At 37.1% G+C, this 13,672-nt stretch overlaps 4 protein-coding genes across 9 annotated transcripts; 2 read left to right on the forward strand and 2 right to left on the reverse strand.

The window, feature by feature from the left end:
- Window positions 1-324: 324 nt before the first annotated feature.
- LOC129569203 (cyclin-G-associated kinase) lies at window positions 325-6,917 on the reverse strand. Of its 5 annotated transcripts, none has more exons than XM_055447821.1 (12): window positions 6,815-6,917; window positions 5,877-6,161; window positions 5,160-5,527; window positions 4,960-5,085; window positions 4,526-4,864; window positions 4,291-4,441; window positions 3,593-4,191; window positions 3,202-3,503; window positions 2,737-3,122; window positions 1,588-2,654; window positions 1,358-1,519; window positions 325-1,277 (listed from the first exon to the last, which is right to left on the reverse strand). In XM_055447821.1, the coding sequence occupies exons 2-12, from the start codon at window positions 6,010-6,012 to the stop codon at window positions 1,170-1,172; spliced, it is 3,744 nt and encodes a 1,247-aa protein (XP_055303796.1). In that variant the 5' UTR covers window positions 6,013-6,161; window positions 6,815-6,917; the 3' UTR covers window positions 325-1,169. The 5 variants fall into 5 exon arrangements, with proteins under 5 accessions (XP_055303796.1, XP_055303794.1, XP_055303792.1 ...); XM_055447819.1 differs by lacking the exon at window positions 6,815-6,917 and adding an exon at window positions 6,348-6,791; XM_055447817.1 differs by lacking the exon at window positions 6,815-6,917 and adding an exon at window positions 6,248-6,791.
- A 133-nt stretch (window positions 6,918-7,050) lies between these two features.
- Window positions 7,051-11,026, forward strand: LOC129569209 (twinfilin-like). Its single transcript, XM_055447850.1, has 4 exons — window positions 7,051-7,423; window positions 8,426-8,503; window positions 8,598-9,373; window positions 9,525-11,026. Exons 1-4 carry the CDS (start codon window positions 7,399-7,401, stop codon window positions 9,696-9,698), a joined length of 1,053 nt encoding a protein of 350 aa, XP_055303825.1. The 5' UTR covers window positions 7,051-7,398; the 3' UTR covers window positions 9,699-11,026.
- LOC129569211 (zinc finger protein 330 homolog) lies at window positions 11,015-12,015 on the reverse strand. The gene is made up of 2 exons (XM_055447854.1): window positions 11,885-12,015; window positions 11,015-11,761 (listed from the first exon to the last, which is right to left on the reverse strand). The coding sequence occupies exons 1-2, from the start codon at window positions 11,999-12,001 to the stop codon at window positions 11,126-11,128; spliced, it is 753 nt and encodes a 250-aa protein (XP_055303829.1). The 5' UTR covers window positions 12,002-12,015; the 3' UTR covers window positions 11,015-11,125.
- A 158-nt stretch (window positions 12,016-12,173) lies between these two features.
- LOC129569210 (RPII140-upstream gene protein-like) lies at window positions 12,174-13,625 on the forward strand. Of its 2 annotated transcripts, XM_055447853.1 has the most exons (5): window positions 12,174-12,470; window positions 12,571-12,825; window positions 13,033-13,064; window positions 13,134-13,303; window positions 13,420-13,625. In XM_055447853.1, exons 1-5 carry the CDS (start codon window positions 12,301-12,303, stop codon window positions 13,597-13,599), a joined length of 807 nt encoding a protein of 268 aa, XP_055303828.1. In that variant the 5' UTR covers window positions 12,174-12,300; the 3' UTR covers window positions 13,600-13,625. The 2 variants fall into 2 exon arrangements, with proteins under 2 accessions (XP_055303828.1, XP_055303827.1); XM_055447852.1 differs by having other exon boundaries at window positions 12,249-12,470; window positions 13,033-13,303.
- Window positions 13,626-13,672: the final 47 nt, after the last annotated feature.

Here is a 13,672-nt window from a genome sequence, read left to right on the forward strand (position 1 = left end):
TAGACATGTTTAGTTTCGTTAGTCACACGAATATTTAGACAAAATCCAGCCGATTGATATAATTTACGATTGAAAAAAGCTTATTCGGTTCCAATGAAAATCTACGATATCAGAATAAAGAAAAAAGGTCTCGTTTCTAGATATTTATTATAACAACTTTCTTCAACATGTCTTATGGATGCTGTCATTTTATTGAATGTGGTTCATGTGTTTTTTACACACAGATTTACAGCTCATGAAATTACATTTTTATTTCAATATAGAAGAGAATCAAAAGGATAGTTTTGAAAATAAATACGTTTACACGAATAAAATACAATAAAATTTACGATAAATTCTTTGTTATCTAATTGTTTTATTATTTTGCTTCCGATATATTTAACGACAAAGGAAATTGATCCTATACAAGACTGATAATTTGATATTTACAAGATTTCTAGCAAATTAATTCGATGTAAATTATTGGATGAATTAATAATAATGGAATCGCTAAATTTAAAAAAATAACCGGTCGAATGAATCTTTGATTTGAAATGAAGACAAATGGGCCATTATTTAATGTGAAACACAAATATGGAAACAATTCAATAAATGAGCTGATGAGCACATTCCATATGCAATTTTCCGGCAAGACGATGAAATTTCAACTTATCAATTTGTTTTGAATCACAGACTCGACCGTTCACACAATTCTGCTCTTGAAAATTAGAAAAAAACTATGTGAATTGATTTGTGATGTTTTTTTTGTTGTTCAAAATTGCAAATTCTAATTCAAGCAATCATATCTATTGAATGCCTTTTTGTATCTCATGATTGTAATTTTAAGATGAAATGATGTAGAAGCACCATCGTTTTTTTTTCTTCGAAAAATTAATAAAGAAATATAGAGTAAATACTTTATAATTGCCACAAAAATTTGTAATGCTTGTTACATCAATAGAAACTCTGGCTTTATGCAATTTTTTCCTATTGATGCGAATTTAAAATTCGGTTTTACTTCAAGTTTCACTCTTAGGAATGTATAGGGATTTGGAAATATTTTAGACTTTTAAATTTTTTTTCTCAATGAACAACGAATTCACTTAAACAAAACATTATGATGGATATAATTAGTTCGCATTTTTGTAGCTGATTAAGCTACTGTGTCATGCGTTAGATCCATTTCCATCTTATGAAAACATATTCTGTTGTGTTGAATCGTTTTCGAAATCAGACCATGCGTTATTCAATTCCATAAACACCATTTTTGCGATCGTTTCATTGTCCGTTCCAGCTTGCTGCAATGAATCGAAATGAAAAAATTTGTATAATTAAAAACTGTTGTTCAAGTCAATTTCGTCAAGAGTGTTTTAATTACCTTATCCGGATGAACAGCCAGGCATGCTTTTCTGTAGGCTTTCTTTACATCTGCCGGTGAGACCAATTGATGCATTTCGCACTTTTTCCATTTGGCATCGGTCCACAGTACCGTGTGCATTGAGCAGAGCAAAGCTCGAATATTGTTTTTCTTTCCTTCGGTCTGTAAGACATTTCGATTAATAATAGTATTCACTATTCACCCATTAAATTCTGATTACACAAACATACCCATTCCATGATTCTCAGTTTATCTGGATCCATGTGTTGTACAAGTTCCTCTTTTCGCATTTCATTTATTGACCTTGGGCCGCCTTGTGGCTTTGTTGCAAAATTGTATCCTTGTTGTCCAAGAATATCGGCAAATATATCACCGCCACCAACGCCAACGCCAACACCAACGCCACCCCCACTGCTATTCGATGATCCGGCATTGGTATTATTTGTACCATTCTGTTTTGGTTTTGTTTCGAAGTGTGATCGACTGTAGTCTGGCCTAGATGATGGTTGATTTTCCATTGGACTTCGAGCTTGCTGCATAGACGGTGCTGCTTGAGCTGTGTTTGTATTCGGGACGAAACCACCGTATTGATGTGTTGGACTTGAGAACTGTGTAGAATGTGGGCTGGTGCCAGCCGTTGGTTTGGATGCCGCTGACTGTGCGCCCCAATTTAAATTCAAGCCAGACGCTAGATTGGCCATATCAGCGAATGGATCTTTGTTTGTTTGTGTTGCACTGGGCGGTTGTTTTGCTTGCGAAGGAGATGTTTCAGTACTGGTTGGCCTCAAAACATCAGCATTTGTGCCGAAAGCAGCGGCTCCTCCAAACGGGTCAAAATTTACGTTGTTATTGCTTGGTGCGTTGAAATTTAGTCCCATGCTGCTTAAATCTGGCAAATTCGAACTGTTCGTATTGTTTGTCTGTCCAAATGAACCGAAAAGATCATCTAAGTCTTGTGGTTTGGCTTGCGACTCGGACAATAAGTCTGGCATCGCGTTATTTCCTTGTGACTCAGCTGTTTCAAATGAACCAAGCAGATCAAAGCTGGCGTTTTTCGGTGGAACGCTTGCATTGGTGTTATTGCTTCGGGGCAACATATTCAGTAAATCAACTTCGGGCTGGGCAACATTTGGAACAGCGTTGACATCAACCGTTTCTTCGGTAGGATCTTGCCTTTCAGTATGTGCTGCTGAAGCCATAGGTGGAGTCGGTCTTGGTGGTGGAATCGATGCTCGGTTCGGCGCTGGATTTGATGGTCTTCGTGGTGGTTCGAATGATTTTGACGTTGGTTTTGTAACTGGAAATTGGAGAAATTGATTGAATATGTTTCGAAAAAAAAAATGTTGATCGAAATAGGTAAAAAAGAATGAAACCCTCACTGAAATTGTCAACAGTTTCATCGTATTCGAGCTGGGTGCTGAACAACGTGAGTGGATTACGTTGCGATTTCAATGGAATCCATGGGCAATTTGAGGCTGGTGGTCGTTCTGTGTCATTCACTTCGATCGGAACAGTCACATTGAAATTCATGGGAATGTGCTCGATGTGCTCGGGCAAATCATCCAGCTCTGGTCTGTCAAGTTGCAGAAGCGTCTCTTGTTCATGTATGTAGCCCGTGTGCATTTGGAATTGGCATACTTTTATCCCTTGCGGTCGGCCCATTCCTTTTAGTGCATTGCGAGCATGGTACAGAGTTACGCAAAAATCACCGCAAATTGTTGCATTCAAATTTACTTGAATTTTTCCCTCGCTTGCGTGATATAACCTGAAATCGAAATAGATTTTTTTTTTTGAAATTGTCTTTTTGAAATGGAAAATATATGCTACTACTAGGTGGAACGTACTTCATTTTATCATATTCCTGAATGGTGGACAGAACAACTTTGTCATTGCAAACAACTTCGACGTAAAGTCTACATCCATCTCTTGCCTTTGTCACCCGTGGAATTGGTGTACAAGTGAGTGACTTCAATGTAATTGGTTTGAAGTGTGGTAAATGCGGAGTTGAACGAACGATGTCTGACAAATAGTACAAATATCGAAGCTCAGATGGCCGTAAATTCGGTGGAATACGGCGAATTGCGAATATTTGAAGAGCATCTTCCGGCTGCTGAACCAAGTTTGCGTAGATAAGCAATGCGCAGGTCTATCGGGCATCCAAAGAGAAATTGTCAGTTGGTGTGTGAGACATAACAAGAAGAAGTGGAATAAAAAGTGGAAAAAATGTTGAATTACCATTGTGGCAGCAGTAGCACGACCATTGTCTGCACTCTGAATGATGACAATGGATTTTGGATCCGCACTCAAGAACCCATACATATCTTCAACCAGTGAATACATTCCCTGTAGAAGAGGTGCTTTGTTCGCCAGAGGAAAGATAAAACTTCCTTCGACCGTTCGAACTGGTGGCGGCAAGCGTGGACAAGATCTGGGCCCGAAATTATACACACTCACTTTGCCCAATTGATAACGACTTTCAATATACACTTTCACATCTTCAATGTTATTCGTTTTATATGCCGACTCTAATCCTTCCGATGGACATGGCATCACAAGTACTCGAGATGTAATTGCGCTGATATCCAAGTCAGTGCGTGTAACAATCGTTTGCTGCACCGACTGTATCACTTTGGACGAGGTATCCTTTAGATTCTTGAGCAAACTTCCAGCGCCGCCTTTGATTGATGAAAACGAAAACAAACTGCCGGCACCACCTGAATTGATGGAATCGTGGGCAACGTGTTGTGGTGGTGGTGGTGCATTGGAATGTTGTGGGTTTCGAACCGCTGCGGCTGGCGAGCTAACTGGTCGTGGAGGAGGAACGTTTCGATTTGCTGCAATAAAAAAGCAAAATTTGAATCGATTCATTTAATTGAAATGAGAACAAGCATTTGATTTTGCATTTTTCATAAACAAATGAATTGATACGTTACCTGAGCTGTGATTTGCTGGTGCAGGTCGTGGCGGAGGTGGCCTATTCGGTGCGTGAGGCGGATTGTTGCTTTGGTTTGGCTGAGTATTTTGAGCAGTATGCATTGGACTTGCATTTGGAGTAACACTTGGTGGTGTTTCAATTGGTTTTCCCTGTGAGTCGAATTTAATTGAAAATTGTCATTGTTGATGAGCCAGAAGCGATTCAAAGCTGATTCTACTAATGTTTTTGCTTACCTTCAATTTCACTGGACCTTTCAGTGGCCAGCCTTTTGTCTCCGAAATAGCGCCGAGTCTATCTAAAACCATAGACACGTCGAATCGTTTGTTTGGATCAACTTGTAGGCAACCTTTGATGATGTCGTGAAAACACTGATATCTAGAATCTACGGGCAGTGTGAAGTTTGCGTTAACTATTCGTAGTTTTGCTGAGTCTTCGAATGGATGCTTTTGGAAACACAAGTAGTAGATGACACAACCGAGTGCCCAAATATCGCTCTTAATTCCAATCGTATGATTTGACCAGAGATCCAATTGTTCGGGACATCGATACATGGGTGTTGTTATGCTCGCCAGCTGGAAAAAATACATAAGAATTGTTTTCACATTTCTATCACCTTCAATGGTTTCTAACTTGATTTTTTAATGGTACTGTTCTTGTTGGCACTTACTTGATCTTCGAGCGTGTCACGTTGCTGTGCCGACCACGAAACGTCTGGTATATATATTTCAGTTGTGGCCGATCCAAAATCACATAGTTTCAGTTCGCCATCGGCCGTCAAAAGGAAATTTTCTATCTGTGATTCAACGGAAATTTACTTATCAAAAAATGTGTGTCTGTTTACACAAAAATCATTTCGAACAGCCTTACCTTGATGTCTCTGTGCGTAATGGGTGGATTTTGATTATGCATATGCGCAATGGCTTTGCTAATTTGATAAATAATTTTCAAAATTGTATCTGGTTCGAATGACGTGCCCATGCAATGGATTAATGAGCCGCCTTTACATAACTCTGATACCAGCAGATATTCGGCATTTGCCTTTGCACTGTTCGTGTGGTCGATAAACGAGGCGGCTACATATGTCACTATATTCGGATGTCCAGATAACTGTTTATGAATGTTCAATTCACGTATGATATTGTTGCATGCTTGCTTATCGGAACCCAGTAGTCGTTTCAGTGCATATTCCGTTCCATTCTGGGTGTCTTGTACAACGTACACAAAAGCAAAACCTCCTACAAAACAAAACAAAAGAAGCAACATGAATGGAAAAATAATTGATTTTCATTTTTCAGTCAAAAACTAACAGAACATTGAAAAATAGATTCAATTTTATCATTCAACAAAGTGCCAAGGTAGTTCGAATGCACAAATTAAATGTTTATGTAATCTTGTTTTGAAAAGTCAATATTGTATGTATGATACGGGAAATTTTCTTTGTTTGATTTGTTCAATGCCATTTCCATCATAGACGGCAATTGGCACCAAACAACACGAAGAATATTACAGTGACGACGATGTCGACGACGACAACAACAACACGACCATACTTCTGAGACAGTGACTGGAAAAAAATGCACTAACCTTCTGCGATGACACGCTTCACACGAAGTTTCACTGCACCAACTTCAACGATTTGCCCAACAAAATCATTGTCACTGACACTTATCGTTGGACCCGTATTGAAGTAGCCCATTGCAGATTTAAATAAATCACTCATTTTTTCACGATAATTTTATTCTTAATTCCTATGCGCTATCACTAAAATTTTGTAGATTTTTTTTGTTGTTTGCTGCCACCGTTTGCTTTTCAATCGAAAATTGATGTTGTTTCTGTTGTTGTACGATTGCGTGTTTTCCAAGTCAATATCTATTGACAGAATCAAAAGTGAGTTTAATTTAAACGCAGGACAAAAGGCGTTTTTAAAAACACAAATAAATCGAAATAAAAGCTACTTAAACAACACTTAATAGAGATAAATGCCAGATTTTAACGTTGAACAGCAAATCCTTTTCTTTTTTTTATCGTTTTCATTTAGTCGCCCTGCACACGCACACTCACTCTCACACACACTTCATTGAATGATGAATGAATCAAGCCCAAAAGTCAAGAGCAAGTGAATCTGATTTGTCGTCTTCTGTCTATTTTGTCTATACATTTTTGAGAGAGAAAGAGAGCGAGTTTGTAATCAAAAGCGCCATATTGTCAAACAAACTCCCACTTTTACTCAGTATTGGCCGTAATGCGAATCACTGTCACAGGGTGACAATTGTCAAATTGGCGGAGCACAAATGTACATGTATTGCTTTTAAAATAAAGAGAAATGTTGAAATTTTCAATAAATTTCATGAACAACGCACACTTCAAATGGAATAAATCAATAAATAAAGGAAAAAACTGCAATTCTACATTGATTGAATTGCATGTTCAATGCCAAACACTTTTGACAGTTTGCACGTACGCTCGTTTGCATGCTGTGCCACACGGTTTACTTAACCATACACAGACATACGTCAACATACTTGGAAGACAAAGACCAACACCAATTCATTTCGACTTGAGTTTGTGTGTTTGCACAATCACTCTTTCTCTTCTCCGTTCGTTTGCATTCGAGTGCCAATTCAGTTGTGTTGTTCCTCGAAACGTCAGTCAGTCTGGTGTTTGAATCGACTGCAATTGGTTTGTGATTTGTTTTATGGGAATTTTTTTTTTATTTTGTTCAGTGTTTATATTGAATATTAATAAATACTTTGGTGGCATTTCAATTGGAATAAATTGAAAATCGTGTTGTGTTACAATATCATCAACATCACCATCATCATCAGTGACTCATCTCTTGAACAGTGTTCGCCGACCATTGAAACAAAAAAAAACTCGTTTTCTTTTTTGTACACGAGCCTTTGAAAATTGTGATCCCATTAATCGTCGCGACGATTTAAGTGCTTCCATAATCAGAACCAATTGATTTTTTGACGGTCATTTTCACTGATCGCCACTAATAGAATTACCACCGTTGCTTTTATTATAGAGCTTCTTCGAATTGTGAACCCTATTTTCTACTGATTTTTCTTTTCGGAGCCGCCGTAACCGCAAACACTGAACGAAAATGTCTCATCAAACGGGAATTAAAGGTGAATACGTGCTGCTTCTACTTCAATTACTAATCCAAATTTGATTTTAATCCATTCGAGTGGCCACTGTTTGTGTGATACATTTGAAATTGAATGACCTCAACGAGAAAATCTAAAATTTACGCGCTCGCCAGCCAGAAAACTTGTTATTACACATTTCATTTTTCTGGTTCATCTTGTGCCAGCATTCTATTTCTGAATAGAGTTACAAATGGAAAGAGAGATGTGCTGTGTTGTTTTTTTATTCGTTGTTCAAATTACGCGATCTCTGCTTTCATCGTTATTTTCGCCTCTGGTGAGCTCAAACTACAAATCATGATTTGTCTGTTTCGTGTTGTTGTGTTTCGTATATTATTTTTATTGCTGAAAATTTCTCTCATTTATTTGTGTTAATGTTTTAAAAGTAAGCTGATGTGTGTCGACAAATCGTGTAGGTATCCTCTTGTCGCGCGAAAACACAATTTTTTTCTTTTTCCTCCTTGCTATGCAAAAAAAAAACGAGCAGCGAGTTTAAACGTATCATAAAGCAGCCAAAGCATGCGATCTCACGTACGAGATATACTAATGAATCTTGAATGCCGCGTGCGCAATATGGAAAATAATTTACGCTTGGCTTATCATAGCGTTTCAGATATGACTCCGAGATTCATTCGTTCGTTCTTCGTTTTTCGTTGCTCATCGATATTGAACGCAAACACACTGCTTGTCCGTTCAATTGGCGTCGATCTGTTTTGATCAACTTCACTGATTTTTATTGTTGTTGTGTGTCGTTGCACAGTATTTAGTCTTTGCTATTTTAGCATCAGAAAACCACTGTTGAAAACATTCACATTTCAAACACGGCCATTAGTTTGTGAAAAATATAATAAAAAGAGCAGAGCACTTCTATAACAATGGATATATACTGACGGCAGTAAAATAGATTGAAGTTCTTTTGGATATTTATTTCACAATATAGTGGATTGTGTAACGTTGTTTTGTTTTGTTTCTTTTTTTGAACAGCCAACGATGAACTATTGAAAGCATTTAGTAAGTCGAAAGAAGGCAATACTCGAGTTATTAAGGCTTCTATTGAAAAAGGTAATTGAAGCGAAGAGATACGCGCTAGAGTCGGGCATATTAAATTATATACGGTTTCGTTTTTCTATTATTATTATTTTTTTGTCGCCAACAGAGCAATTGACTTTGGCTGCTGAGGTTGAAGTGAATGAAGACTGGGAAAAAGATTACAAAAACTTGGTGGAGCCGCTGATTGAAGAGAATACACCATGCTACATTTTCTTCCGTTTGGACAGCAAATCGTCCATCGGATATGAATGGCTTTTGATGAGCTATACGCCAGACACGGCAACAATTCGCCACAAAATGTTGTACGCATCGACCAAGGCAACGATGAAGAAAGAATTTGGATCTCCGCATATCAAAGAGGAGTACCATGCAACATCACAACGTGAAACCACACTGTTCAGCTTTAAGAAACACAAAAAAGCAATGAGCGCCCCAGCACCACTGACACAACGCGAAGAAGAAATGCTCGAAATACGCCGAAACGAGATCCAAACAGATATTAGCACTGAAACACGCCAGAAAACGTTGGGTGGCATTTCATGTGCATTGACTGAGTCGGCAATTGTCAGCATCAAGGACACCGTGAGCGGAACCTATAACTATCTACAGTTTAAAATTGATCTTAAAGAGGAGAAGATCCATCTAGTCAAAGCCAGTAATGTGGAGATTGAAAAGTTGCCCAAAGAGGTTCCCGAAGACGAAGCACGCTATCACGTCTATTTATTCAAGCATACTCATGAGGGAGACTTTTTGGAAAGTTACATTTTCATTTACTCGATGCCAGGCTACAAGTGTCCAATCAAAGAGCGTATGATGTACTCATCATGTAAAGCGCTTTTCGTCGAAAAAATTCAAGAGCTTGGCTTACACATTGAAAAGAAGGTATTTTGATATAATGTGCCCATTTATTCATATTTTTTGATCGATTATGGCAAACGAAACATTATTAACGGTGATGACAAAGTGTTGATCAAGGATTCATTTCATTATCCCGCATACTAACCAAGAATAAACATTTTTCATTTTCGTTTAGCTGGAAATCGATTCCGGATCTGAGCTGACCGAAGAGTATTTCCAAGATGAATTGCATCCGAAAACGTTGTTGCATCGACCACAATTTGCAAAGCCACAAGGCCCGAAGAACCGTGGAGCTAAAAGACTGATCGGTCTCCGAGCACCGTCTGAGGAAAATAATGAAACTGCCTAAAAACTCCCGCTTTCGATGTGTTTTCACGATTCAAAAACAACAGAAAAAAAAACAACAATAATTTCATCGCAAGTGATTCAACGTTATAAATTACACCAAAAAACCACTCAGTTTTGATATGCTAAAACGTGAATATCAAAGTTCTTTGAGTTTTACGTATCGCATTCAGAGCAATTTTTCTAATTTAATAATTTTTTTTTATTTATGCCTTGGATTTTACTATTATTATTTGTATCATTAGAGATAACTTGATATTTTCATTACTATCTTCCTATTGGGATTGGTGGTCTCGGTGCGAATGTGGAACAAGATAAAGAAAATAACAAAGCAAAAAAATATGAGCAATCACAGTTCGCAAGAGATATCAACATTGATAAGAATCAATTGAAATATTTTGAACAATTATACATTAAACTTTTTACACAGTATACGTACGTCTTGGCATACGCAAAAAATCAAACTTGATGAAAATTTCTTTATTTTGTGTAAGCACAACTAGTTCCACTTTTGCACTGAGGCTTCCAATTGAAAATCATTAAATGAAGAAACGATGACGACGACAACATAAACTGATCAGTGATTGTGAAATAGTTAATACGTATTTTTATAAAACAAAAACGATTCAATTGCTCAAAATGTGACCAAATTCGGAGATCTTTTTACAAGTTCAACATAGAAATGCAGGAAAAATAATGATGACAAACAAATTATTTTTCTACGGAAATCTTTCAATAGCGACATAAATGTCGTTATTGCGATTTTGAAATTTGTTAACAAACTCTGCAATAAGGTCCAACATAGAATAGAAACACAACGAAAGTCGCTCATGCAAGCGAATTGCATTTATCATTTTCTTCAAATGTTCCGAGAAAAAAAAAACAAACAAACAAACAAATTAGTTTAGATGTGAAATGTCAAATATGATTTGCAATTGGTTTTCCCTCCTCCCGAACCCAAATTGAGGTTAAATTTTTTTTTTTCTGTATTAAATTATATTTTTCCCCTTCGAAGCAAATATTTATATATTTTATTAGAAAAAAGAGACAAATCAAAAGAATAGTATCCCATCTTGCCAGAGAATCGAAATTGTGCAATTAAGATTTAAGAAAACCCTGAACGACGACACCGATCGCTATGTGACCAAACACAGCACAAATAATCTAAAAATGTGATGACAGAAACCGGAACCGCTGAAACAAAAAAAACGGTTTCAACAATAGTAATGCATTTATCCAGTAGTTGGATTAAGCGCTTTTCTTCAAATTCGATTGAAATCAAATCATTCATGATTCGTGTAAAACAAAATGAAATAAAGATTATTGAGTGAATGGAACATTGGTTTTATTCAACTTTTATGTATATGTTTTTCGATTCCTCAGATCAACAACGGAAATGTTTTCAAGCTGCGATAAATTGGTGACGTTCAGTTAATAATCATCATCGTAATCGTCGTAGTAATCATCGGCGCCAGCTTGACGGCCAAACTTGTGCGATCTTGTCGACATACTCAACTCCTTAGTTATGGATGTTTCGTAATTGCACTTGGGACATGGAATTGGTCCATTCTTTTCGTACTTGAAACCCTTTCGCCTTACATGATCATCGCAGTAACACACCTTGCAACGCAAACACGAATATTGACCCAATTTATTGCACGATTGGCATTTTGTTGTTTCTTGTTCCAATACTTGGCACTTGGCTTGATGTTCAAATTGGTCATCTTCGCAAAGGAACGTTTGACAAAATGAACAATTGAAAATACGTCCACCGTGCTCGTAGACACTTCGCTCGCATTCTATACACACGGCATCAATCAGTGGACAGGTACAAGCGTGAGATGTCAAGCATTTTCGACCGTGACACACGAATGCTTCGCAAAAATCACAAATTGCACCAACCATGGCCAATCCCGTTGTGAAAACGCCAGCATGTTTAACGACGCAATCGCCTGTTTTCAGCATACATTTCATCTTTCCGCACTGAGCACACTGCGGCAGACGCTGCACCGATTGACAAAAGTAACAAAATGCACGCGATTTTTGCTTTCGCTGACATTTATCACACTGCAACGAGAAAGCAATTCAATAATTTTCAATGAAACTTGTTTTTTTTTTCAAAAATCAACGTGTATTTGACAACTAGAATAAATTTTCTCTTTTTCTGTGGAAAAAATGAAAGACACAAACCTCCATCGATGCATTGCATGGTAAATCAGCCAATGGAACAGCGCGACTTCTTATTTCTTTTTGTCGCAATTTTTGCTTTTCAGCTTTTTTCCGCTGACCCGTCTTCTTCTTCGGCATGGTTACGCTTTGTTTTTCTTTTAGTCAACTATTCTTAAAATCTAAAATCAACTCAGCAATATCAACACGGTGCAAACTCTTTCTCTTTTTGGGAAATGTCAAATCGCAAATAGAACTGACTTGAAAGTCAACTCGAAACGTCAGTTCACGGTATACATACTTATATAATGTCATCTGTCATTCGATGTTTCTCTTGCGGTTGTAATTAGTAAACACGGAAAATGTTGCAAGAGGTTATCTTTTAAAAATTTGTCTTGTTTTTAAATTAAAAAGTAAAACTTTTGGATTTTATAATTATAATGTTTGGAGCTCTGCGCCGTGGACTTGGTGGAATTGGTGGCTTTGCTTGTTTTCGTTTAGCCTATACGCCAGTTGCTTATAAGAAATTAGATGAAGATAGAATATCAAATCCAGTTGAACGAAACTCAAATTCCGGTGTTGATAGAGTTATGAAAATATTCGACCGCGAGTGAGTTTTCCGTACCACACAACTGGAGTGACGTTACAATTAAAATGTCCTTTTTTTTTAAATTACACATGCAAATTATGTATTTATTTTGAATCGACAGTGAAAATGGAACGATATCACCTGAGGCGTCTTTCGTTAGCATATCTACATTCACCGGTGGATTCATCGGCGCTATTTATGGCGGCCTATTGACCTCAAGGATAGCGAATTTGAGCTTCAGAGAGAGTAACGAAGCAACGGTTTACTACTCACAAAAGGCTGCTGCACGAGAACTTCTAGATAAAACCACAATCGGCTTTGCAAAAGGTGTTGTCACGTGGGGTGCTCGCTATTCCTTTTTCTGTTTCTCATTTGTGTACGTTGAAAAGTATAATTTGAATACAGTTTACCAATTTTTGTATCAATTTTTTTTTTTATTTAAAATTCAAAATCTAGATTCAAAATAGGATCAATAGTTGCAAATCTGCTTCTACAATTTAGAATCTACATTGATCAAACCGAAATTTTTTCATTCATATAGACCAAGATTTTTTACCATGTTAATTTTATTTTATTTTTGCAGTGGATTGAGTACGGTACTATCGAAATTCCGTGGTGAGTCAGGTGTTTTAGAATATTCTCTTGGAGGTATGGTCACTGGTGCAATATATAAATTTGGCTTAGGACCAAAAGGAATGGTGGCAGGTGGATTTTTTGGCGGTTTAATTGGAACATTTGGCGGTTTAATGCTGTACATCACTTCAAAACTCAGTGGAATAACAATGGATGATGCATACAATTTGTCAAAACTTTATTATCAATCGAAAGATTATAATTTCCACGGTGCTCAAAGGGTGAGTGATGTTTCGTTGTTTATGGTTAAAAAAAAATGGAATATTTGTTACAGTTGGGTGTTCAACTGTTCATTGTCAATAAAGGATATTTTGCTAATGTATTTCTCTATTTCTAGCACACTGAAGAACCAGATATAATCATTCAAACTTACCACCCTTATGGAACGCAAAAAAAGAATACACTCGATGACGTCGACGATATTCGAGACGTTTCTGAATTAAAATACAATAAAAATACGTTACCCAAAGATATTGTGACGAGCAATAATGTAAATTCTAGCCCAGACAAGAAATAAAATCAGCATAAAGTTCTAATTATGTGGAATCATTGTTTTTCTTTTCGTTTGGCGCCTAAAGCAATACTTGCTA

Source organism: Sitodiplosis mosellana, unplaced genomic scaffold, assembly GCF_009176505.1.
Source record: "Sitodiplosis mosellana isolate CC-2019 unplaced genomic scaffold, AAFC_SMos_1.0 Smas_scaffold_30, whole genome shotgun sequence".
NCBI classification, from domain to species: Eukaryota; Metazoa; Arthropoda; class Insecta; order Diptera; family Cecidomyiidae; genus Sitodiplosis; species Sitodiplosis mosellana.